At 43.6% G+C, this 27,491-nt stretch overlaps 1 protein-coding gene across 3 annotated transcripts; it reads left to right on the top strand.

Annotated features, from left to right (window-relative positions):
* The first annotated feature begins 867 nt into the window (after positions 1-867).
* Positions 868-27,269, top strand: TRAFD1 (TRAF-type zinc finger domain containing 1). Of its 3 annotated transcripts, none has more exons than XM_069960763.1 (12): positions 911-976; positions 4,928-4,980; positions 5,780-5,915; positions 7,927-7,980; positions 11,859-12,240; positions 13,317-13,574; positions 17,623-17,693; positions 17,799-17,969; positions 18,783-18,924; positions 19,928-20,150; positions 22,880-22,901; positions 25,491-27,269. In XM_069960763.1, exons 2-12 carry the CDS (start codon positions 4,937-4,939, stop codon positions 25,539-25,541), a joined length of 1,554 nt encoding a protein of 517 aa, XP_069816864.1. In that variant the 5' UTR covers positions 911-976; positions 4,928-4,936; the 3' UTR covers positions 25,542-27,269. The 3 variants fall into 3 exon arrangements, with proteins under 3 accessions (XP_069816865.1, XP_069816864.1, XP_069816863.1); XM_069960762.1 differs by lacking the exon at positions 911-976 and adding an exon at positions 1,041-1,262 and having other exon boundaries at positions 4,926-4,980; XM_069960764.1 differs by lacking the exon at positions 22,880-22,901 and having other exon boundaries at positions 868-976; positions 4,926-4,980.
* Positions 27,270-27,491: the final 222 nt, after the last annotated feature.

Here is a 27,491-nt window from a genome sequence, read left to right as displayed (position 1 = left end):
TACCCCTTTAAGCTCCATTTACTTCAATGGAACTGAGTTTCAAAACCCCACCCAACCTGGAGACAAGAGAGGGGGAAAAGTGGCCATGTTTTTGTAGCGCTGGATAACCCCTTTAAATTGTATTCTGTACTTACCTACTTATTATGGTGCAAAAAAACTTTCTCCATAGCTCTTTATTAAAATGTTGCTTACTTTCTCTTTAACAACCTCTATAGCATACCATGTGAGCTCGGCCTATATACACAGCATATATGATCCTCCCGTGCCTTATACCTGCTCTCCAGTCTATGTGAGCTGTCCTCCTAGGTTTATCTCCCAACTGTCTACTATTTGATATGGTGTGTAACTTCCTCCCTGCTGCTATTTCTAACACTGAGAAAGCATCTATGGCAGCTAAATGGTAAACAGCCACTACACAGGGATAATGTGTACAAGTCATTGCATGGTGTGTGAGTTATCGATGGCTGCACACATTATATTATGTACAGCAGACATGTCAAACTTTTTTGCCATACTAAGGAAATCAATACATTTTCTTGAGCTTGCCCACAAACATTGCAGCCTATGATAATATGGGCGATACAGACGGCTGCTCGGACCACCTGGGCACCAGTTGATTTGAAAGGATTTTTTTTTTCTGCGTGAACTTCCCCTTTAACCCATACTATCCATACATGACATACACACCATGGTTCTCCCTCCCATACAAATGCCATAGCATCTATTCAAACGTGTTCCGGCGTCTAAAAAAAACTACAACCCCCAGAATGCAATGGTTTTTTTTGTTGTTTGTTTTTTTACAACAACAAGAGAAACAAAACCACCATTAGCCGCAGCAAACGAAACTTTACGGCTCCTCCCACCCATGTGACTGGTCAGATGACCGTGACGTCAGCGCGGCGTCTCCAGCTCATTGGGGCTGTGTGTGTTGAGGAGCGGAGAAGCCGTTGGTGACAGCCGGGTGTTCTGCGATCAGGTAACAATGCAGCTCCCCCGGTTATAGCGGCGGGTCTCAGGGCCCCCCGCCTGGTGCTGCGGACCCCCCGCACTACATGTCCCAGCAGGCCGCTATCAGGGCAGGGCTCCGGGCTTCTCCTGTGTCATGGTGATTCAGGGAGAGATTACAGCAACAAGTGCCGGCTAGTTTCGGTTTCCAGAGAAGACGCAGTCAGTGCACCGCGCCCGGGTCTATAATAACCGCATCATCTGAAGCTGCACCACAACTCCCAGCGTGCAGGGCAGCAACAGCTGGAGACACCCGGGTAAGGGGCACTGAGGGTGGCAGGGTGCTAGGAGGTCATGTGACTGGCACCTCTCCTGGCAGCCATGTCCGTGCAGGATGAGCTGAGTGCAGGGCAGTGACATCACATGACAGGGCAGTGACATCACATCACAGGGCAGTGACATCACATGACAGGGCAGTGACATCACATGACAGGGCAGTGACATCACATGACAGGGCAGTGACATCACATGACAGGGCAGTGACATCACATGACAGGGCAGTGACATCACATGACAGGGCAGTGACATCACAGGGCAGTGACATCACAGGGCAGTGACATCACAGGGCAGTGACATCACATCACAGGGCAGTGACATCACATCACAGGGCAGTGACATCACATCACAGGGCAGTGACATCACATCACAGGGCAGTGACATCACAGGGCAGTGACATCACAGGGCAGTGACATCACAGGGCAGTGACATCACAGGGCAGTGACATCACAGGGCAGTGACATCACAGGGCAGTGACATCACAGGGCAGTGACATCACAGGGCAGTGACATCACAGGGCAGTGACATCACAGGGCAGTGACATCACATCACAGGGCAGTGACATCACATCACAGGGCAGTGACATCACATCGCAGGGCAGTGACATCACATGACAGGGCAGTGACATCACATGACAGGGCAGTGACATCACATGACAGGGCAGTGACATCACATCACAGGGCAGTGACATCACAGGGCAGTGACATCATATGACAGGGCAGTGACATCACATCACAGGGCAGTGACATCACATCACAGGGCAGTGACATCACATCACAGGGCAGTGACATCACATCACAGGGCAGTGACATCACATCACAGGGCAGTGACATCACATCACAGGGCAGTGACATCACATCTCAGTGACATCATATGACAGGGCAGTGACATCACATCACAGGGCAGTGACATCACATCACAGGGCAGTGACATCACATCACATCACAGTGACATCACATCACAGTGACATCACATCAAGGGTACAAACACACACACCGTGTACGCAGCAGATTTGATGTGTTCAGTTATTTAGATCTAATTTGCTGCTATACAGTGTGTGTGTTTGTACCCCAAAGGATAGTGACACCGAAACACATGGCAGTGACATCACGGAGCGCTGACATCACATCACGGAGCGCTGACATCACATCACGGAGCGCTGACATCACATCACGGAGCGCTGACATCACATGGCACATTCATAGAAACCTGGATCAATATACCGCACTTTGTCTCTTCATTTTGTGATTTATTTTTCGGTATATAACGTGTAGTGGCCTCTGGACGCCATTGACTCCGGCAACAACAAAAACAGGCACGTATGTTGCGGTAATTTTTTTGTTTAAATATAAGTCAGCGGGAAAGTGATTCTGCTGTACATGATACTATATAACAGCTATGCGGCACACTTCGTTCTCTTTGCGCTGTTATTTTGGCTAATTTGGCGTTGCGTTTTTCTTTTTTTTTACCACTTGGAGCGGACGAGGTTTCATGTTAGTTACTTTATTAGCCGGATGTATCATTTGCAAGTTTTTTTTTTTGTTTAATGATCACTGTGGCTCTATGTGTTTTATACATATATACAGAAAATGCGGAGTGTACCCTGACTAAGGACTAATTCACACAACCCGATGTTCCCATCTGTGTACTGTCTGTAGTTATGAACAGTATAAAGGGATTATCCAGGGTTATAAAAACACGGCCGCTTTCTTCCAGAGACAGCAGCGCTCCTGTCCCCAGGTCAGGTGGGGTTTGCAATTAAAGGGGTACTCCAGCAAAAATCATTTTCTTTCAAATGAACTGGTTTCAGAAAGTTATATAGATCTACAATCTTCTATGTAAAAAAATCTCCAGTCTTCCAGTACTTACCAGCTGCTGTATGTCCTGCAGGAAGTGGTGTATTCTCTCCAGTCTGACACAGTGCTCTCTGCTGCCACCTCTGTCCATGTCAGGAACTGTCCAGAGCAGCAGCAAATCCCCATAGAAAACCTCTCCTGCTCTGGACAGTTCCTGACATGGACAGAGGTGGCAGCAGAGAGCACTGTGTCAGACTGGAAAGAATACACAACTTCCTGCAGGGCATACAGCAGCTGATAAGTAATGGAAGGTTGTAGATTTTTAAATGAAAGTAAACTACAAATCTATATGATTTGAAAGAAAAATATTTTCGCTGGAGTACCCCTTTAAGCTCTATTCACTTCAGTGGAACTGGGCTGCAAAACCTGCACCAAAACTGGAGACAAAAAATAACCTGACTATGGGTCTGTACGTTATTTGTTTTATTGGTCGTGTGAAGGAGTTATTGGGGACGTTAAACTAAACTGATGGGGGATTCAATGTGAGCCGCCATTTTACATCCCAGAATATGGGTAAAAATAAGAGAACCCTGTGCCTGCGGGAGAGGTCACATGGTGCAGACCTCTGACCCTCCCATTCATCTTTACATTCCCACCATTCATGTGAACGGACCTGATGTTCAGACACAGGAGGCCTCGCATCTGCTGTGTGTGAACGGCCGTGTAATTCAGCTGATTATAATGTCTTTGTTCCGGCTCCTCCTGACTCGGACGGGTTACGTCACACGGAGGTGACAGGTCCAACTTGTTCTAGTTTTAACTCGCAAAGCAGTTCTGTGTAATAATCACCAAGGAGAACATTCAGCCTCCAACATTATAGGGTTATAGTGGTGTGTCCAGTCCAGTCCAGATGTAGCGGTACAGTGCACCATGGCGATTATTACAGGAGCAGGGACTCCTATCTATTGCCGGGCTCCCTGCTCCTGTGCACTGCATGCATCACTTCTGATATGTTATAGAGAGTTGTCAATAGTTTTGATTGGTCAGAGTGTGAGGATTCACAGCTGTACTGATCGGGAGCTGCAGTGCGGTCCATGCCGCTCTGTGTCGAGAAGAGAGTCTATAATGTAAGTCTATGGAGCCTGACGCAGAGCGGGGAGAGGATGCGCTGCAGCTCCCGATCGGTACCAATCAAAACCATTGATATGTTTCTTTGATGTTTCTATGACATGTCAAAAGTTTTTTCCCAAAATTTATTTGCAGTTATTATTTAATAGCCGTCCGGCCGTCCTTCATTAACATCACCTAATGGTGCATTCACACGGAACGATTATCCTTCGAATTTACGCGATAACGATCGCATTTGAGCGAACGATCAAGCAACGAGCGAGAAATTGTTCATTGTGATCTTTCTACATGTTCTCAAATGGTCGTTCGCTAAAAATTTGCACATCGCTTTGTGTAATCAGTGTGTGAGATGGGCTTGAGCGATCTTAAAAACGGTCGCAATCACCAGTATGCCCACTATCAATCCCAGTATGTCCACTATCAATCCCAGTATGCCCACTATCAATCCCAGTATGTCTACTACGAGTGATGGTAAACCTCTGTGCCTGTTCTGAGGGTATAGTGTAAGCTATTGGTTTTCATGGGTGCCACATTACGGGAGCGTGCAGCTCTGCTCTATTATTTGGCTGTGTTCATGTGCCCCCATCCTGTAAGGGTTAATGGCATGTGCAGAGGACGTTGCTGCCTGTTATACAGGAGGGGATTTCTGAAGAGCGTCCGTTCCCTTTTCTTTCCATAAACAAGAAATGAAAGTGATAGTAACTGTGCTGTTCTCCTCAGAGACGCTGACAATGGCTTCCAGTGCTGAGCAGGAGACGCGGCTGTGCGGGAACTGGTGAGTAATGGCCGATAATGGCCGCTTGTCCTGGGCGGGGGGGGGGGGGGGGGGGGGGGGCTGAGGCCGTGTTATAACAGGGATAGGTTTATTAAGGGGGTCATAAAAAAGCGGGCCTTGTCAGAGCCGTCTATGACTGTTTCTGTATGTAATACAGGGGGGACTATTCCAGCGCTGAGTCTACAATACAATGGAACGTTGGTCAGATCCTAGAATTGACCCCTATGTGTCCGTATAGAAAGATGGCAAGGCCTGTAATGCTCTATGGTGTGGGGGGCAGAACATTAGAGAATACTGCACATGAAGTTACGGCACTGGCTTTTAGAGGGGATCGGGCTGGAGCTTTAAAGGGAATCTGTCACTAGGTTTATGTTTATGTGGCCTCCGGCTGTCCAGGCATGATGGGTATTGTAGTTTTGCAACAGCTGGAGGCCGGAAGGTTCCCCATCCCTGCTTCACGGCTTCATTTATGTATCTAAGCTGTGATAGTAAGTAGGATTACAGAAACTACAGACAGTTCTGGTCCCTTCACTCTAACCCCAGTTCTCTCCCTTAGTGGAGCACTTACCCTAAAAAGTAGCCTCCTCCCCCCCCACACAATTTTTTTAAATAAAAGTAAATTACAAATCTATACAACTTTCTGCCACTTATTTAAAAAAAAAAAATCCCTCCGGAGTACCCCTTTATTGAGCTGTAAATGCGTATGGAAGAAACGGCTACGATCTAGAAATGTTTTAGGTTTAAGGGTTTGATGTAACTGAGTTTTAGAAGCTATGTTCTTTTTGTATTGTTTCCCTAGTAAGCGTGACATTCCTGCGGATAATTTTACCATCCATGAGATCCATTGCAGACGCAATATCTCTATCTGCAAGATGTGCCAAGAGCCAATTCCCACAAGTGACATGAAGGATCACTATGACAGTGAGCATGCCCTGGTAAGAAAAGGTCACAAGGGTTGTTGTTGTTTTTTTTATTAGTGATGTGATTTGAAGTACTTAAAATGATTCTGATTGGCCGCCATAATGCACTTACAGAACTGTTTTATATTATCAGTGATGTCTTTGTAGCCAGGTAGAATAATAGTTATTGTGCTATTTGGTTGATGGCTGAAAGGAAAGAATAGTTAAGAGTTTTGTGGGGTGCAAGGCAGGAGACAGTGCTGTGACCAGTGATTGGCTGAGCGGGCAGAGGACAGGCACCGCCAGGGACCATGGTGGGTAAGTATACATTTTTACATTTCTTTTTTTACTAGCTCCAGCAATATGTCACTAGAATACCCCTTTAACTCTTCAGTGACCAAGCCAATTCTGACCTTATTTCCCATTGTTGCATTCTAAGGTCCCATGCACAGGTCAGGAAAATCTATCCGGATCCTTTCCTGACTCATAGGGTCCTATTGGGCTCGGATGCCCTTCAGGATTCTTCCTGGACGATGTCAGTGCTGGAAAACAGCTCCAGGCAGATATAGGACAGGTCTTATATTTGTCTGGAATTCCGGCACAGATGCCCCATAGAATCCTATGGTGGCATCCAGAATTCCGGTTGCATTACATGGCAGCCCAGGGCAGCGCTAGCACCCACGTAAGTGCCGCTCTGTGCTAACGCTGGCCCTTTAACTGTATACATTACTAATCAGGAACGTACATACAATTAAATGTGACGCTGTGATTGACAGACTGAGCGCCATTGGCACCTTTCAATGACTCTTTGGTCGGTAGGTAGCATTATACTTCTGGCCACAAGAGGCCGCTACCTCCTTTCCAGCGTTGCAGTGCATAGGTGACTTCACAAAGGGAAAAGAGCGATGGAGAACACAGCTGCAGCATGCAGCTGGTGAGTATGGTATGTATATATTTATTTTTTTTTTAAGTTTTTTTCCGCCTCCTCCGTTTTTACAGCCAGGTAACATAGATGGTTTCCGGATCAGTATTTCCTTACCGTAAGTACTGTCACAGACATGTGAAGAGGGCCTTACTTTTTTTTTTTTTTTTTTTGACAGGTAAGTATACCGCACTGTTCGTTTAGGCCAGACAAGTCCTTTAAAGGGAATGTGTCACCTAAATTTTCTTTTACTGAATAGTCAGGCACTAAAACTTTTTCTTTTATTCTAATCTGTTTTTATTTCCCTTTTTGCACGTTGTTATGGGGGATGGCCATATTGCCTGAGCTGTTTTTAACTGCATTTAGTGACATGCTTTACAGCAAGACTCATGGACATAGACAACAATAGACAGACTCTGTCCCCTTGAGAGGAATGTGAGACATTACTGAGCGCTCTGTGACCTGTGAAGAGGTCATTCTCACAGGGAGCTGCTATTGTCTCCTCTTTCTACTGGTGTCACATGACGCTGCAATGCCGTACAGATCACTTTACAGTAGCCTCCTCTTATCACCACAGACACAACAGGAAGTCTCAGCTTAGTTTTAGGTCCAGTGGCGGGAATGAGAACTGCAAGATCTCAGGATTATTTTATAATATAGATAGGAAAAAATTCTTAATGTTTTTTTAACATTAAAACATAATTCATTCAGTCATTATTTGATGACACATTCCATTTCAATCTTTTGCATTCATGAGCTAGCCCCCCTCCCCTTAACAATAATTGATTGCCACCATTTTAGATGCGTTTAGAGGCGCCCTTTAAATATTTTGTCTGGTTTTACCTAAGCATTATGTGGTGCACGGTTCTACAGCTTTCTGTTATACTGTTTCTATGTCACTATGCCATTGATGAGATCTGTGTGTCCAGATTCAGATATTGGAGCTTTTAAAACTCTTTAAATGAAAAATAAAAAGCGCTTATTCCATGTTACATTAGTGTAATAACAATAATAATTTGTGCGATCTGTAAACTATGTATAAAATATTCCAATGACGGACAGAGCACATACACTGTATACACCGGGACCATTGGATATAATAGACCTTTCCTTTATATATTGCAGGTGACTTGCAAATGTAACAAGACGGTGGAGAAGTGTGCGCTGGAGGAGCATGAGGTTGGTTGGTGCTTATAATGCATTATTCTTATGGGTGTCATCATTTATTTTTTTTTTTTTTTCTTTAATGGTCGTTACATTGAAATTCACTTGACGTCCGTTTTTTTGCATCGTTTTTTTCCTCCATTTTTTGCCAATAACGGATTGCAAAAACTTAGTGTGAACCCAGTCTTAGCTGGATGCTTCTCTCTCCAGCTCACTGCTCTCTCCATCTTGCTATGGGAGCCGGGTTCTATCATAAGATCATGGAGTGCTCTACAATTGCTCTTCCTTAGAGAATGACTAGAGCGCAGGCTGTGGTGGCTGTGCATACCTTGTAGCGCCCCATTCATTGCTAGATAATCGCTTTCCCATTCTTGGGATTGGTGGACGTCCTGGTAGTCGGAAGCCCGGTTTATCCCCTTTACTAAGGGGGGGGGGGGGGGGGGGGGGGTAACAAGCTGAGATACAAATGCCCTATTGTGTGTATTGACTTGAATGACGCTGAGGGTGAAAGGAAGTAAACTACCTTCCTTAGCGGTTCCTGCTCTATGGAAGTTTAACATAAGGTTAGATTCCTCTAAGCTGCTTTTAGTTTACCTTTAAGATTAAGTCGGCAAATCTGTGTCTGCTTTATTAACTTGCAATGGTATAGGGAGATAGGATATATATATATAATTTATTTCCTATTTCCTAGCTCCCTGTAGTATAGATAGAGTGCCTGTCAAAAACTAGAGGGGGAACTCCGCCTTGTAAAACCACTGTCCCTCCCTTCCACTGACATTCATCACAGAACCTCTCTTAAAGGTCATTTTCATCTTTTCCTAGTTTTCCTTTCTATGGGCAGATTTAGGATTGTTGTTACACAGCTGTGCAGCTCTCCTCCTTGTATAGACAGTATATAGGTCTCTATATATAGTCATTTAAGTAAACTATATTCTATACAGCATAACGCCCTTTAATTATTAACCTATAGAATGAGAGAGAAGAGAGATGCCACCGCTCTGGTTTTAGCTTCTAGTCTAATGTAATAGTTTTATGTTTTAGTGGCGGCTGTAGTTGGGGAATGTCGGGGCTACAGCTGCTAAGTTCTCGCTGCCAGATGAGAAACTCAACAAACCAGTTCACCATGTTAGACAAGAAGCAACATGTCCAACATTGGAGAGGAGAAGTAACAGGGGACTAATCTACTTTAGCTGATGGCACATGTTTCTGTATGGCGAGCCTTATGTGGCCTATATCCAGCCTTATTATATCTGGTGGTAACACAGCGCACCCCTGCACCCTGTACCAAAGGCCGCATTAGACTGTCGCATTTACTTCCAGTTCTCTCATCAGGACCTTGTCAGTAAGCACCTATATAAGTATCATACAGAGTGATGTGTCCCTGCTTGCGTCCAGGCAATATTCAGGAATTATCTCTGGTATTAACCCCTTCAAGACAGAGCCCTTTGATGCATAAAGGTCCGGGTCAGATTAGTGCAATGTTCCTCTCCGCCTTCTAACAGCCAGAGCGCTTTTATTTTTCCATCTACAGGGCTGATTGGGGAGTCATTTTTTTTTGCGCCATGATCTCTAGTTTTTATTAATATCATATTGGTGCAACAGAAATTTTTTGATTAGCTTTTTATTATTTTTTCTGCTATATAATTTATTCAAATCAGCAATCCTGGTGTGTTTTTTTTTTTTTACTGTTTACACCATTCACCGTGCGAGAATAATAATGTTATATTTTAATAGATTGGACAATTCCACACGCTACGATATATATATTTATTTTTTAATATTTTTATAATGGACAAGGGGGGAATTTAAACTTTAAGGGGTTAATGAGACGCAGCTGCCTCTCATCACCTCCGGCCACAGACACACTGATGTGTGCGGGACCTCTCTCACTGCAGCGGTCCCGCACACATCAGAAGCCCCGTCAGTGCAGGAACGTATATATACATGTTACTGACTGGAAAGGATTAAAGGAGAAATCTGGTGTCGGACATTTATTTTTTTTTTTTTTTAAATAGCCGGGGAGGAGGTGGCGGAACATAACATGCACCTACCTCCCCGTCTCCAGTGCTGGGATCCACTGTCCTTCGCTAAGGATCCCCACTCAGAGCAGGAAGGGGATCGGGAAGGACATCGCACCCCGGCGCTGGAGCCAGGGAGGTAGGTTCATGTTATGCCACCTCCTCCCCGACTCTTTTGAAAAAAAAAAAATGTCTGAACCAGACATCTCCTTTAAAGATGATAGGGCCCTAACATCTAAGCTTTAACCCTTTAAGGACATGGCCCATTTTCGTTTTTACGTTTTCGGTTTTTCCTCCTTGTGTTTAAAAGGTCATAGCACTTGCATTTTTCCACCTAGAAACCCACATGACCCCTTATTTTTTGCGTCACTAATTGTACTTTGCAATTACAGGCTGAATTTTTGCATAAAGTACACTGCGAAACCAGAAAAAAATTCGAAGTGTGGTGAAATTGAAAAAAAAAACGCATTTCTTTTATTTGGGGGAAATGTGTTTTTACGCCATTCACCCTGGGGTAAAACTGACTTGTTATGCATGTTCCTCAAGTCGTTACGATTAAAACGATATATAACATGTATAACTTATATTGTATCTGATGGCCTGTAAAAAATTCAAACCGTTGTTAACCAATATACGTTCCTTAAAATCGCTCCATTCCCAGGCTTATAGCGCTTTTATCCTTTGGTCTATGGGGCTGTGCGAGGTGTCATTTTTTGCGCCATGATTTGATCTTTCTATCGGTACCTTGATTGCCCATATACGTCTTTTTGATCGCTTTTTATTAAATTTTTTCTGGATTTGATGCGACCAAAAATGCGCAATTTTGCACTTTGGGATTTTTTTGCGCTGACGCCGTTTACCGTACGAGATCAGGAATGTGATTAATTAATAGTTCGGGCGATTACGCACGCGGCAATAGCAAACATGTTTATTTATTTATTTATTTGTTTACTTTTATTTAAAACCTGGGAAAAGGGGGGTGATTCAGACTTTTATTAGGGGAGGGGGCTTTTTACTATTAACAACACTTTTTTTTTTTTTTTTACACATATACTAGAAGCCCCCCTAGGGGACTTCTAGTATATACACTGTGATCTCTCATTGAGATCTCTGCAGCATAGATATGCTGCAGAGATCCATGAGATCGGCACTCGTTTGCTTTCGGCTGCTGCAGCCGAAAACGAACGAGTGCCGAGCCGAGGACGGCGCCATCTTGGACGCGTCCCCGGCCGGCATCAGTAACGGAGATCGCTCCTCCGGGACAAGGTCCCGGAGGAGCGATCTCCCCCACTAGACACCAGGGAAACGTTGCCTCCGGTAATCGGAGGCAGCTGTCAACTTTGACAGCTGCCTCCGATTAGCTAATTAGCGGGCACGGCGATCAGACCGTGCCCGCTAATAGCGGCGGTCCCGGGCTACTCGCGGCACCCGGGATCGCGGCACTTCAAAGCGGGGCCGCCGCGCGGCCCCGCTTTGAAGTGCAAGTGAGGACATAGGACGTACCGGTACGTCCTATGTCCTTAAGAGGTTAAGGGGTACTCCGAATAAAACCTTTTTTTTTTTTTCAAATCAACTGGTTTCAGAAAGTTATACAGATTAGTCATTTACTTCTATCTCCCCTCTTCCAGTACTTATCAGCACTGTGTCAGGCTGAAAAGAAAACAACACTTCCTGCAGGACCTACAGCAGCTGATAAGTACAGGAAGACTGGAGATTTTTAAGTAGCAGTAAGTTACAAATCTATATAACTTTCTGAAACCAGTTGATTGAAAATAAATAGATTTTTGCTGGATTACCCCTTTATTCTAGCTATTCTAGCACCTCAGAGTATACCAATATGAAAGGTTTTTTTTTTTTTTACATTCATTTTTGCAGAAATCTTCTTGCCCTCTGCGTCTGGTTCAATGCCAGTTTTGTGAGCTGGAAGTGACCTTCAATACGCTAGAAAACCATGAAGATTATTGCGGAGCCAGGACGGAGCCGTGTGAAAAGTGCGGCTCCAGTGTGATGATAAAGGAGCTGAAGGAACACCCGGCTGTGTGTGGTAAAGTGAAGCAGCAGAAGAATCCCGTGAGAGTGAATAGCTGGGCGGACAGCAGGGAATACGAGGTGCCGTCACTGACCGGGCTGAACACTAGGAGAACGTTCACTGATGATCTTTATTCTCGGCTACCAAGACACGTCCCAGACCGATTTTATGGAAGATCCATTTTAACCCAGTCCTTAAAGAGATTTGATGACATAAACCAAAACACAGGTGAGATTTTGCAGCACTGACGCTTTACTGCAGATATGATTGAGGCAAATCAGACTATGAATCTTTGATACATGTCAAGGGGCTTTTAAACAGGCAGATTATCGGCCATGACTGTTGCTAGAAACGATTGGCCAATAATCGGTCCGGTTAAAAGTGACAGCAATCAGCTGAGGATGGGGCAAAAGCCTGATCCTCGGCTACTGGTTTATTTAGAGCAGGCTTTACAATTTATCATCATCTGCTGCACATCTTCCTGTGTAAACAAGGGGTGTGAGGCCGATGACGATAAAGGGAAACTGCCTGATGTCAGGTTCCATATCACAGAGCAGTACATACTTACCTAGTGCGCTGCTGTGGCATCCTATTCTGCAGATCTCCCATCCAGCTTCAGCCGAATTTTTTAGGCCCCTCTGCCTCTGGCTGTCAATCATTCTGAAGACCCAGTGGCTGGGTGGAAGAGACAGAGAATAGGATGTTGCAGCAGCGCACTAGGTAAGTATGTACTGCTATGTGATATGGAAACTGACAGCACAGTTACAGGTATATCCTATATAGATATTTGTGCTGTCAGTTTCCATATCACAGAGCAGTACATACTTACCTAATACTCTGCTGCGGCATCCTATTCTGTGGCTCTCCTGTCCAGCTGCAGCCGAATGTTTGCAGGCCCCTGCCCCTCCGGCTGTCGATCATTCTAAAGACACAGCGGCTGGGCAGGAGAGACAGAGAATAGGATGGCGCAGCAGCGCACTAGGTAAGTATGTACTGCTGTGTAATATGGAAACTGACAGCACAGATATATGCATATGCTTTATGTATATCCTATATACATATCTGTGCTGTTAGTTTCCATAACTGCACGAATGAAACAGGGATTGTTTGTGCAGCCCGGCTGCTAGACTTCTCATGCCGTGTAAGAGGCACTGAAAACGAGCACTGATCTCGCTGATCGGCACTCCTTTGTGGCTGTTCGCAGCTGAGAAATCTTGTGTTTCTAAAAGGATCCTCAGAATGACATTTGCCATATCTTATTAAATATGTTCTGTGTATATCTAATGTGATCTGTTATATTTTAGGGAGACACTCGACTAATCTGGATTTTTTAGGTCAGGAAGAAAGGTCCAGAACATTCCGGAATTCCCACTCTCAAAGCCGTAAGAATACACAAGCTGCTCCGGAGCCTGCCGATCCCTTTGCTGACAATGACCTGGACTTGTGGTCCGATTTCTACTGCAAAGATAATAAAATGAAGACTAATGTCCGAGGACAAAATAAATCCAACTTTTTCCCCCGTAATGAATCTATGCACTTAAATTCATCCAGCCCGCCTACTAGTAAGTGGCACTTCTACCTACCCTAGGGCCTAGCAGTGAAATGCAATATTATAAACTCTTTTTGATTTCAGTTCTGAAATTCTGTTCAATGCTGAAATAGGCGATGTTCCCACACACAGTATTTGTAGTCAGTATTTTGCAACCGAAACCAGGAGTGGATTAACCCCTTAAGGACAGAGCCAATTTCGATTTTTGCGTTTTCGTTTTTTCCTCCTTGTGCATAAAAGGCCATAGCACTTGCATTTTTCCACCTAGAAACCCACATGAGCCCTTATTTTTTGCGTCACTAATTGTACTTTGCAATGACAGGCTCAATTTTTGCATAAAGTACACTGCAAAACCAGAAAAAAATTCAAAGTGTGGTGAAATTGAAAAAAAACCCCGCATTTTGTTTATTTGGGGGAAATGTGTTTTTACGCCATTCGCCCTGGGGTAAAACTGACTTGTTATGCACGTTCCTCAAGTCGTTACGATTAAAACGATATGTAACATGTATAACTTATATTGTATCGGATGGCCTGTAAAAAATTCAAACCATTGTCAACAAATATGCGTCACTTAAAACCGCTCCATTCCCAGGCTTATAGCGCTTTTATCCTTTGGTCTATGGGGCTGTGTGAGGTGTCATTCTTTGCGCCATGATGTATTCTTTCTATCGGTACCTTGATTGCGCATATACGACTTTTTGATTGCTTTTTATTATAATTTTTCTGGATTTGATGCGACCAAAAATGCGCAATTTTGCACTTTGGGATTTTTTTGCGCTTACGCCGTTAACCGTACGAGATCAGGAATGTGATTAATTAATAGTTCGGGCGATTACGGACGCGGTGATAGCAAACATGTTTGTTTATTTATTTACTTTTATTTATAACCTGGGAAAAGGGGGGTGATTCAGACTTTTATTAGGGGAGGGGGCTTTTTATTCACAACAACACTTTTCTTATTTTTTTTTACACATATACTAGAAGCCCCCCTGGGGTTAGGGTTATTCCCCCTGGGGTTAGGGTTATTCCCCCCTGGGGGACTTCTAGTATATACACTTTGATCTCTCATTGAGATCTCTGCAGCATAGATATGCTGCAGAGATCCATGAGATCGGCACTCGTTTGCTTTCGGCCGCTGCAGCCGGAAACAAACGAGTGCCGAGTCGGGGACGGCGCCATCTTGAAGCGGTCCCCTTCCGGCTTCAGAAACGGAGATCGCTCCTCCGGGATAACATCCCGGAGGAGCAATCTCCGCCACTAGACACCAGGGAGATGCTGGATCCGGTAATCGGATGCAGCTGTCATGTTTGACAGCTGCATCTGATTACTGCATTAGCGGTCCCGGCGATCGGACCGTGCCCGCTAATACCTACGGTCCCGGGCTACACAAGGCACCCGGGACCGCCGCGGTTCAGAGCGGGGTCGCCGCGCGGCCCCGCTCTGAACGCCCTTACCGGCAATAGGGCGTACCTATACACCCTTTGTCGTTAAGGGGTTAAAAACACAGAACGGCTATGTTCACACACTGTTGAAATTAACCGGATGGCCGCCATTTAATGGGAAATAAGAAGGAGAAGTCCGGCGAAATTTTTAATTAAAGTATTGTATTGCCCCCCAAAAGTTATACAAATCCCCAATATACACTTATTATGGGAAATGCTTATAAAGTGCTTTTTTTCTGCACTAACTACTGTATCAAGGCTTCACTTCATAGATAACATGGTGATGTCACTTCCTGGATAACATAGTGATGTCACTTCCTGGAAAACATGGTGATGTCACTTCCTGGATAACATGGTGATGTCACTTCCTGGATAACATAGTGATGTCACTTCCTGGATAACATGGTCATGTCACTTCCTGGATAACATGGTGATGTCACTTCCTGGATAACATGGTGATGTCACGACCCGACTCCCAGAGCTGTGCGGGCTGTGGCTGCTGGAAAAGATGATGGCGGGTGGACACTGAGGGATACAGGGCACTGGAGGGACACTGAGCATCCCTCTGCCATCATCCTCTCCAGCAGCCACCGCCCGCACAGCTCTGGGAGTCGGGTCATGATATCACCGTGTTATCCAGGAAGTGACATCACCATGTTATCCAGGAAGTGACATGACCATGTTATCCAGGAAGTGACATCCCCATGTTATCCAGGAAGTGACATCCCCATGTTATCCAGGAAGTGACATCCCCATGTTATCCAGGAAGTGACATCCCCATGTTATCCAGGAAGTGACATCCCCATGTTATCCAGGAAGTGACATCCCCATGTTATCCAGGAAGTGACATCCCCATGTTATCCAGGAAGTGACATCCCCATGTTATCCAAGAAGTGACCTCACCATGTTATCCAGGAAGTGACATCACCATGTTATCCAGGAGGTGACATCACCGTGTTATCCAGGAAGTGACTTCACCATGTTATCCAGGAAGTGACATCACCATGTTATCTAGGAAGTGACATCATCATGTTACCCAGGAAGTGACATCGCCATGTTATCCAGGAAGTGACATCACTATGTTATCCAGGAAGTGACCTCACCATGTTATCCAGGAAGTGAAGCCTTGATGCAGTAGTAAGTGCAGGGAAAAAAGCACTTTATAAGCATTTCCTGTAAGAAGTGTATATTGGGGATTTGTATAACTTTTGGGGGCAATACAACACTTTGATAAAAAAAATTTGCCGGACTTCTCCTTTAAATGGCGACCATCTGCTTAATTTCAGCAGTCTGTGAACATAGCCTTTCTGTGTTTTTAATCCACTCCTGGTTTTGGTTGCAAAATACTAACTAAAAATACTGTGTGTGGGAACATAGTCTTAAAGTAGAAACGACCAGAATCGAAGCAGATTTATAGATTTCCATTGACTCTGGATGTCTGCTAGCTGATTCTGTATCAAGAAGAGCCATGTCAGAACTTCAGGTGGAATTCACGTCCGTGTCTGCATTGTCTGTGTGGAAATTACTGTTTGTGAACAGTTGCAGAAATAGCGTTGAACTCAATCGCAGGCAGAATCCGTTCTGGTTTTAAACCAGAAAAAGCAGTGTTGAGGCAGCACATCCAAGAAAATTTCGCTTTTATTCACACCAGTGCATTCTGGTTTTAAAGCATACCTGTCATAATGTGCACTGACCTGATTGCTGTGCGGTCCATTCTGCTGCCGGGAGTTTGGGCATCCATAGATGCAACCACGCTAGGTCGGTTCTGTGTGCGAGCCCTATTGGATCAGAATGAGGCTTAGTCACGGAACCGACCTGTGTGGTCATATCCATGAATGCCCGAACTCCCGGCAGTAGAATGGACCGCACACCAAACCGCTCAGTGTACATTATGACACGTACACTTTAAAGGGGTAATTTAGTGGCAGAAAGTTATATAGATTTGTAGATTACTTCCATCAAAAAAATCTCCAGTCTTCCAGTACTTATCAGCTGCTGTATGTCCTGCAGGAAGTGGTGTATTCTTTCCAGTCTGACACAGCACTCTCTGCTGCCACCTCTGTCCATGTCAGGAACTGTCCAGAGCAGGAGAGGTTTTCTATGGGGATTTGCTGCTGCTCTGGACAGTTCCTGACATGGACAGAGGTGGCAGCAAAGAGCACTGTGTCAGACTGGAGAGAATTAACCACTTCCTGCAGGACATACAGTAGCTGATATGTACTGAAAGACTGGAGATATTTAAATAGAAGTCAATTACAAATCTATATAACTTTCTGACACCAGTTGATTTGAAAACATTTTTTTTCTCTCCGGAGTACCCCTTTAAGGGGCACAATCAGCTTTTTGCCTTTTTTTCTACCTAAAATCTATTTGTGCACTAGGCCTAAGGGTGCGTTTACACAGAAAGATTCATCTGACAGATTTTTGAAGCCAAAGTTAGGAACAGACTATAAACAGAGAACAGGTCATAAAGGAAAGACTGAGATTTCTCCTCTTTTCACATCCATTCCTGGCTTTGGCTTTAAACGTCTGTCAGATAAATCTGTCTGTGTAAACGCACCATTACCCTTATAGTCACAGCCAAGTCTGAGTTGGTTATGTTGTTTTACATCTCTGCAGCTGATGCCATTCAACTACCCTGTGAGTTCTGTGAGGAGCTCTTCCCTGAGGAGGATCTGATCTTACACCAGGTATCTGTCTCTTCCATTACTGTCATTGTGGTCGCACTTTTTTTTTCTCCATTAAGTGTAGAAATGACTGGTGTACTTGACATTTGTCCTTTTCCTTGTTTGCAGTCTGGTTGCCGGCCCGGTGTCTTTTCCTCTGTTAGACGGGATTCTCCCAGTCCTCCACTGGACTTCAATCTCCGATCATCCCCCCCTCCTGCTGACAGACACCAGAGCGTCCTCATTCCGTGTGAATTCTGTGGCATTCTCATGGAAGGGGATATCCTGTTCCACCACCAGGTACCTGCACTATCTGCAGCTTTCTCTACTGTGATTAGATAGACAATAGAGAATTAGCCTATTCCAGTCTATAAAGGAAAGGTAATCCAGCAATGAATGATGGGGCTATGAATACACTCTGCATGTCCCTAGGCCAGGGATGGGGATCCTTCACCCCTCCAGCTGTTGCAAAACTACTATTCCTATCATGCCTGGACAGCTAAAGATTTGGCTGTCCAGGCATGATGGGAATTGCAGTTTTGCAACAGCTGGAGGACCAAAGGTTCCCCATCCCCATATTTTTAAAGAATTTTTGTTGACATTTTTTCAAATTTTCTGTTTCTCTATCTATATTATAAAATAATCCTGAGATCTTGCAGTTCTCATTCTCACCACTGGGGCTACAACCAAGTTGAGACTTCCTGTTGTGTCTGTGGTGATAAGAGGAGGCTGCTGTAAAGTGATCTGTACAGCATTGCAGCGTCATGTGACACCAGTAGATAGTGGAGACAATAGCAGCTCCCTGTGGAATGACCTCTTCACAGGTCACAGAGCGCGCTCAGTAATGTTTCACGTTCATCTCAAGGGGACAGACTCTGTCTATTGTCGTCTATGTCCATGAGACTTGCTGTAAAGCATGTCACTAAATGCTGTTAGCAGCCCAGGCAATATGGCCGCCCCCATAACAATGTACAACGAGTGAATGAAAAGAAAAGACAGAAAATTGAAGCAGTTCAGAATAACAGAGTTTTAGTATCTGACTCTAATCCGTAAAAGAAAATTCCCTTTAATACAGGAGCATAGATCCTAATTGCGGTTATTGGTTTATTATAGGATCAGTGTGACATGGGGCCAAACTCTGAGAAAACATCTCAGTTTTCAACTCAAACATTTGCCGATAATGTCTCCCCAGCGGAGGACGAGCACAGAAGTCACCGGGGTCCGGCAGCCTCCCAGTCACTGGGCCGCCAAACAGGTTTGTTGAATACAAAATAAATAAATGGTAAATCCACCTAAACTCATCTTCCGACAAGACAAACCCATACTTCAGATAATGCTGATAGGGTCATTGGGCTCAGACCATCACAGATTTCTAAAACTAGCAAGCATCTTAAAATGGGTTTCTATAAACCAGACAAACCCTTGTTGGATATGGCCAGACCTTGATCAAAGTAATAATCATTCCAATATGGCTGACCTCTAATATGCTGCAAAAGTTCTTTTTTTATTAGAGGGCTATTCCACTCAAACATTACTTCTGATATGTTGCTTCCCATGGTGAGACTAACAATTCCTTCCATACTTGTTATTATCTATTCAGTCTCCTTCCCCCAGTTCTCAACTGCTGTTTTCTGCTGAAGACTCAACGATCTGTGAGTGAGCTTTTTTTCTCTGTCTCCCGTGCCTCCCTTCTGAGACAGATGATGTAAACAAGTCCCTGGCAGGCCTTATCTGCAACATTGTAGCTTCTTTGTAATGCCGGAAGGGTTATTCTGAGGTCAAGTTGCTGATGAACTCACTGTGATTATCCCTCCCAGCATTACAAAGAAGCCACAATGTTACAGATACAGCCTGACAGGGCCTTGTTTACATCACCTGTCTTAAAAGGGAGGGGGGAAGAGGGGGAGACAGAGAGGCTCACACACACATTTTTGTGTCTTCAGCAGAAAGCAGCAGCTGAGAACTTGGGGAAAGGAGACTGAATAGATAATAACAAGTATGTAAGGAATTGTTAGTCTCACCATGGGCAGCAACATATCAAAAGCTATGTTTGAGTGGAATACCCCTTTAAGTGCTAATCTGTTATGTTGCTGCGGACATAGCGGAGCTGTATACTTACCCCTTCCGCTCTGCCGCAGCTGCTGTTTCTGAGGCTACCCACTGTCCACCGCTGTCCTCTTCTTTATAACTTTGGCTGAGCATAGACAGTATTGTTATATAACTATAAAATAACTGGTTTGTTTTCTCCTCTGTATCAGCACTTGGAAGCAATACTCCAATCTATTCTAGGAACCCAATAAGGGGGGCAGCAGATAACAGCGCACAGAGGGATCACAGCAGAATTGATGCTCTGTATCGTTCCAGTACCACCCGTCACTCCAGCCTTGACGAGATGAGAAAAAAGAACATGGAGGAGAATGCCAGAATGGTCAGGAACCAATATCAGGATGTTTTTGGTCCTACAGGAGGAGCGTCAAACAGGTAGCCCCGTCTCTATGTTGATGCTTATGTTTTAGGACATAAATTTATTTTAACTAGCTGCAGAATTTTGCTACCACTTATTTTCCCCATTTTTAAAACCAGATCTTTAAGGGAAACTATCAGCAGCTTCATGCAGACGATCCTGCTATCTCCCTGTAGCTCCCTACATTCTCCTCCCTGTGTTGCTTTGATATCTTCTTATGTGCTGCTGTTTTTGTTAAACGTAATTATATAAATAGGCCCTTTAGAAGCACTGGGGGTATTCCTCCTCACCCCCCCCCCCCATGCATTGCTTGGCTTAAGTGCACGCCTACTTATTCATAAGCAGGTAGGCCTTTGATGTGCATAGTCCACCAAGTCCTCCTGAGTGTTTTGAGCCCTCTCCCATCTATCTAGCTGCCACCGTTCCTGGGTTAAACATTTTTCTAAAAGCCGTTCTATATTCAAGATGGTGCCGGCCAGCATACAACATTTCCCAGCATGCATTTCATTTCAGAGCCAACTGCTAAGTATCCACCTTATCTTGTAGTATTTGCCTATCACTGGCTCAATCTGCTTCTGCTTTACACTGTAAAAAAATATCTATCTATCTATCTATCTATCTATCTATCTATCTATCTATCTATCTATCTCCTATCTATCTATCCATCTATCTCCTATCTATCTATCTATCTATCTATCTATCTATCTATCTATCTATCTATCTATCTATCTCCTATCTATCTATCTATCTATCTATCTCCTATCTATCTATCTATCTATCTATCTCCTATCTATCTATCTCCTATCTATCTATCTCTCTATCTATCTCCTATCTATCTATCTATCTATCTATCTCCTATCTATCTCCTATCTATCTATCTATCTATCTATCTATCTATCTATCTATCTATCTCCTATCTATCTCCTATCTATCTATCTATCTATCTATCTCCTATCTATCTATCTATCTATCTATCTATCTATCTATCCATCTATCTCCTATCTATCTATCTATCTATCTATCTATCTATCTATCTATCTCTCTATTATCTATCTATCTATCTATCTATCATCTATCTATCTATCTATCTATCTATCTATCTCTTATCTATCTATCTATCTATCTATCTCCTATCTATCTATCTCCCATCTATCCATCTATCTCCTATCTATCTATCTATCTATCTCCTATCTATCTATCTCCCATCTATCCATCTATCTCCTATCTATCTATCTATCTATCTATCTATCTATCTATCTATCTATCTATCTATCTATCTCTCTCCTATCTATCTATCTATCTATCTATCTATCTATCTATCTATCTATCTATTACAAATGAGGTGTCACAGCTTGCCTGGCAACAGAAGAGACAGAGATCATATGAGTTTGGTCTCAGAAGAGATGGGGAGGACTGAAGAGTGGAGCAGGCAGTGAGGATTTTCAACAACTTTAGGGTGTCAGAGAGTCAGGATGAGCTGCAGACAAACCGACCAATTCATGTAATAGAAACCTGTTACACACAAGCTTAGATTATGGGTGGGGATTGTACAGGGTTAACTCTCAATTGGAGTACCCCTTTAACCCCTTAAGGACCCATGACGTACCAGTTGGCCAGTGGGTCTGGTGGCGCTATGAAGTGACCTCAGGAGCTCACATCATAGCATATGGAGATCGGCCGCGATCAGCAGCCAGGTCCTCATTTTTAATGACAGGCCGCCCACCATTAACCCTTGCAGTGCTGGGGCATTTAAATGTCAGTGACAGGTGCTCCACTCCTGTCTCTAACCGATGAGGACCCTCGCAGTGTGACTGCGGGGTTTCCAATCGTTCTGACTGCCGGAGGTCCCTTACCTTCCTCCCAGCAGTCAGATCGGTGATCAATACATAGATTCTGCCATGGGAGTTATAGCTCTTAGAAGACGAGGAGGAAAAAAATCAAAACTATAAATTGGCATGGTCCTTAAAGGATTAAGTATGCGTGCCTAAGTAGGTGTGCACTTGGGAGGGGGTGCACTTGGGGGCTGTGGAACGCCCCAGTGCTCCTAAAGATCTAACTTACTTATCAATTGAAGATTGTTTCACGAAAACGGCAGCACATAGGAAGATATGGATGGCGGCACAGGGAAGAGGAGGTGGGGAGATATCAGCAGGTTCACATTTCCCTTTAAGGAGGTTATTGGGAGCAGAGGTTTAGCCTTTGAGCACCTTTAGGCACCAGGACTAGTGTTGAGCTGGTACTTCATGCAAGCGTCCGGATTTGGAGAAGTTGTTCAGCATTTAACTCCGACATCTGGAGAAGTTGGATGACACCCTAGGGAGTCCTGGAAAATCTGGATACAGCCACAGGCTGTAGGCTGGATCTGTGTTTTCCAAACAAATCTCGGGCTGCATCCAACTTCAGATGTCGGGAGTAAAATGCTTCTCCAAACCCGGACACTTTTGTGAAGTCTGCTCGGCACCAGCCAGGACCACCCGTATATGACTGCTACACCTGTGCTGATGGGACTTTATTTGTTTAGTAAATAGAAAATCTGTTTAGGAGCGAAATGATGTTGACTTTCTTTCTATGTGACTGTTTTGACTTGGCGTGATAGTGGAGGCCACATCTACAGCAGTAACCAAAATAATTTAGATGTGTATGCAATGTCTCTGGGTGTCCCAGATAAGAACACCCCATTAGCAGACCCCTAAGGATTGTGTGCTGACTGTATCTGTACATTAAGATGTATTTCTCCTCTCTGCAGGGGTGCCAGCACCAGAAACAAGGTAAGAAAGCCACCAATGCCCACACTCAGGTTCGGCTAGGCAATCTAATATTCTTAGGCCTCATTCACACATCCGCAATTACGCACGAATTTAGAACCCATTCACATGTCCGCAATATTTGCAGATCTGTGATCCTCGACGCAAAAAGAAAGGACATGTCCTAGTGCACATACCAATTGTGGCACTGACACCAATAGAAGTCAATGGGGTCTGTTTTTTGTGACATCACAGTTTTAGCTCTGCCATTTATATATTTTTTTTTTTGTGTAAAAAATCCAACTGAGGTAAGTCATTGTTCAAATTCACCGTAGAAAATGAATAAATCTAGCAGTGTCACCTACATTCTATATCCTTTTACAGTCTAAGGCCATGTTCACACAACACAAGCTCCGCACCAATCACTGCCGTCGTTGCCACAGCCGTAACCGGCACGGAACCCACGCCGTGCTGCAGGCCGAGGGAAACCTGGCCGCAGTGCACACACATGGTATACACCCGGCCGGAACCCCCCAGTGGCGCTGCAGAAAACTGACATGTCAGTCCTCCACGGCCGCCACTCACTCATATCAGCCGCAGAAAACCTTGTCCGTGCACACCACGGAGTCCGATGCAGGTCCGATGCAGGCGTGCACTGAAGCGCCCGCATCAGAACTCGGCGGTGCAAAAGATTATCTGGCCAGTACCGGGATGATCTTTTCTGAGACCGGCCGATCTCATACCAAATGTGAACATAGCCTAAGGCTACGTCCACATCCTTTTTGGGCTGTTTGAGGCAAAATAATGGCTGTTATTTGTAGATATTTGTTGTATAGCCTAAGACTACATTCACATATAACATTTCAGTCAGTCGTTTGTTCAGAATTTTTTAGGCAAAACCAGGAGTGGGTTGAAAATGCAGATGGGCTAAAACCACACATCTTTTTTTGGCTTTTTTTTTTTTTGGATGGCAGCAATTTTTCACCCAAATAATGTCTGTTGTTTCAAAAACAACAGCCGCTATTCAGCATATAATGGCCGTTGGTGTGAAATAACGTTGTTATCTGAGCGCGAAACCACAGCCATTCAAAAATGGCTGTAAAATGGCCAAAGAAAACATGGTGTGGTCGTGGGCAAAAGATAATTTTTTTTTTTTCTTTTTTTTCCCAAATAATTTTATTGGATTTTTCAAATTTTATCAATAACAATACAGTTACATATCAAAGGAAGATATAAATAGGATACAATATAGTAAGTTTGAAAACAATTTTGCTATAAAGAACAAAAAAAATGCTCTACAGGATAGAAAGAAATGTAGATAAAGAATCTCTATCTCTAATATAATTAAGGAACTCTGAGTACTCCTAGGCTGTCCTTTGCCTCCAACGTCTGATACCAAACAGTATTACAAAAGTGTTTCATAGATTCCCTCTCCTCCTGCCACATAACCTTTATGAGAAGTAAGTCTTCTAAGGCCAATAACTGAGTAAGATGAATACATTTTGTGGCTATAGGTTTTTCAGAGGGATCTCCATCCCCGGCCACCACAACATGAGTTAGAGGTATGGATTCATTCCATGTATTCTGAATAAAGGTTTGTACTAATTGCCAGTATGTCTGAATTTGAGGAGCTCTGCCATTTTAACTAGTAAATGGCTGCAAATGGCAAGGAAAATGGTGGCCAAGCGATTGTGACCTTTTTTAGGGGTGGGTAAAGTTAGTACTTTCTTATTGACTGGTTTCAGAAATGTATATGGATTTGCAATTTACTTCTATTAAAAAAAATCTTCAGTCTTCCGGTACTTATCAGCTGCTGCGTGTCCTGCAGGAAGTGGTGTATTCTTTCAAGTCTGACACAGTGCTCTCTGCTGCCACCTCTGTCCATGTCTGGAACTGTCCAGAGCAGGAGAGGTTTTCTGTTTCAATATATTTTATTGAGTTTTTTCAATAGAATTTTGTAAACATAGCAGACAATATATATAGCACATTGTACAAATAAGGTATAAAGAAAAACAAGGAAAAGTAAACAATAAAACATACGGTGACATATAATCCAGCGATATGTCTTTAGAGTTATTCATAAAAGTGAAATAAGTCTGCATGTATTATGTTCATACATGTATTAATAGTATGTTCATAAACAAATAATAAACGAGTAATAAAGCAATTAGAAAAGAATTAAGGTGAAAAGAGAGGTTTTCTATGGGCATTTGCTGCTGCTCTGGGCAGTTCCTGACATGGACAGAGGTGGCAGCAGAGAGCACTGTCGGACTGGAAAGAAAACATTTTCTGCAGAACACACAGCAGCTGATAAGTGCTGGAAGAGTGGAGATTAAGTAGTAAAAGAAGTAAATTACAAATCTATATAATTTTCTGAAACCAGATGATTTGAAAGAAGAACATTCTTGCTGGAATACCCCTTTAATAACCAGCACTTTACAAATTATACAAATGTATGACCCCAATGTGCACTATGGATGTTTTTTCTGGATTGCGGGCCAAAAAAATTGCTAACTTTTATAATATAGTCCACAAAAACATACGGAGGTGTGAATGAGGCCACGTTGTGATGACATCAGCGTTCTGTAATTTGTGGGTATTTTCTCCTTTTAGCCGGAGAGGAAGATGAACACAAGATCAGAAAACGTTGACAAGGAGGAGTAACAGTCCCGCTCTGCGAGCATTATAATCTTCTGTTCAACTTGTATAATGGACGTCCTATAGAGCTGCAGTGCTGTACAGAGTGCAGGCCCAGCCCTTCCCTGGCTTCCTTATGTAGATGGTGGCAGATGAAGGCTGTATCTTACTGTCTGTCATGTGTCTTTGTATATACCTCTTTGTATGTGTCCTACATGTTACAGCCCCAGAAAGCGCTCTTATGTGTAAGAATGGGGATGTATGAACTGAGCAGGGTGCATTTACTTACCTGTACAGTGTGATTCAGCTTAGTGACTTAGTATTGGCTGTTATCATTGGGTTTTAGAGCTGAGCTCCGTGGTCTGATAGGGTTTGTTAACCTGACCTACTCAATTTATGAACCTTAAAGGGGTATTCTGATTTAACCTAGCTTGTCTCCTATATACAGGATAGAGGACAAGTATGATATCACGGGGAGAGTCAGACCTCCGTGCGTGTGACACTCTGCTCCATTCATTCTGTATAGAGCCACCAGAAAGAGCCAAGTGCTGCACTCCATAGAGAATGAATGGTCACACGCCGACCTGCTGCCCCATTCATAACAAAGGAGCTGGGGTGCCGAATGAGAGATCCCCAGGGTGTATGGAGGTCAGACCCACCGCAATCTTATACTTGTCTCCTATCCTGTGGTTAAGTGGACAAGTAAGGTTAAATCTGAGAACCCCTTTAATATAAAGCAATATTTCCATGTAATACTTAGCATTAATGACTTACACTAAAATCCAGCCTCAATTGTCATGGAAATTACAGGATTCTGTCTTGTAAAATGTCCGGGGCATCTGGGATGAATATTTCGGAGTTTGTTTCTTTGTGAATATATATGTTTACCTGCTGTTCTACCATTTAGTAGACGTGTGGCTGAACCTCTCGCTGCTGACTTGTATACAGAACAGAAATATCAGGTTGGAGACTTTGATTAATATATATTTATTAATTTTACAAGGAATTGATGAATATGATGATCCCAAAAGGCGGCACTTTTAACTGAAGGCCAATTGGTATTTCTCCTGACCCAACATTCCCCCCCCCCCCCCCGCCATACACATGCGTACTCAGCCCAGCCGAGCGTGCATGTGTCCTCAGCGGGGAGATGAGCTGTCTGGCAGTGGCATCTCTATGTGAGAAGGATAGGCCACGATAACACGCTGATTTTTTTTTTTTCTACCTCCCCCCCCCCCCCCCCGGGTTGTGACACCATCTTACACATTACTTGGTACCAGCAAAATTGTCAGATTCAGCCAAGGTTCATCTGACATGTCCGTACATCCACCTTAAAGAGGTGTTCCCATCTAGGACATTTATTGCATAGGATAATGTGGTTCCATCTGTGGGATCCTCAGACCCGACCAGTCTGTTTGCGGCAGCTGGAGGTGGCCAGGGAGAGGAAAAATTCCAAATTACAGGTAGAAAAATAACTTCTCAAATGTCTTAAAGTGGATCCATCACTTCTATGCAAGAGACGGAATTATGTTGTAAAATGAACTATGAACTAAGCTTAGAGTAATGGAGACTGCAATCCAGCCAAGTGCCTGATTTTCAGTGAACCTTTTCATACTGGGTGTACAAATAACTGGTGTATTTTCTCTACTTTTGATACTTTATAACAGATGTTTCTATGCTGTATTTTGGGGGTTGCTTATTTTAAATGTATTTTATATAACAGTGAATAAAATATTAAATGCGCATTTGACAGTTTTTTTTTTTTTTCTTGGTCTACTTACTATTTAGTATTCAATGGACTACTATGTACATAGAAAAAGTTAAACTGTCAGGAATCTATATTGTTAGAAAATCCAGTGTTACAGGGAAACAGGATTTAAACTTAAAAAAAAAAAAAAAAAGTGGTTCCCTTAAATTAATCTGGATATAATGGTGGAGGAGGATGAGGAAAAGGTCAATCTACTAAATACTTCTCTA

Source organism: Dendropsophus ebraccatus, chromosome 3, assembly GCF_027789765.1.
Source record: "Dendropsophus ebraccatus isolate aDenEbr1 chromosome 3, aDenEbr1.pat, whole genome shotgun sequence".
NCBI classification, from domain to species: Eukaryota; Metazoa; Chordata; class Amphibia; order Anura; family Hylidae; genus Dendropsophus; species Dendropsophus ebraccatus.
Note: the sequence above shows the minus strand (reverse complement) of the source record. Positions and strands in the feature narration are given on the sequence as shown.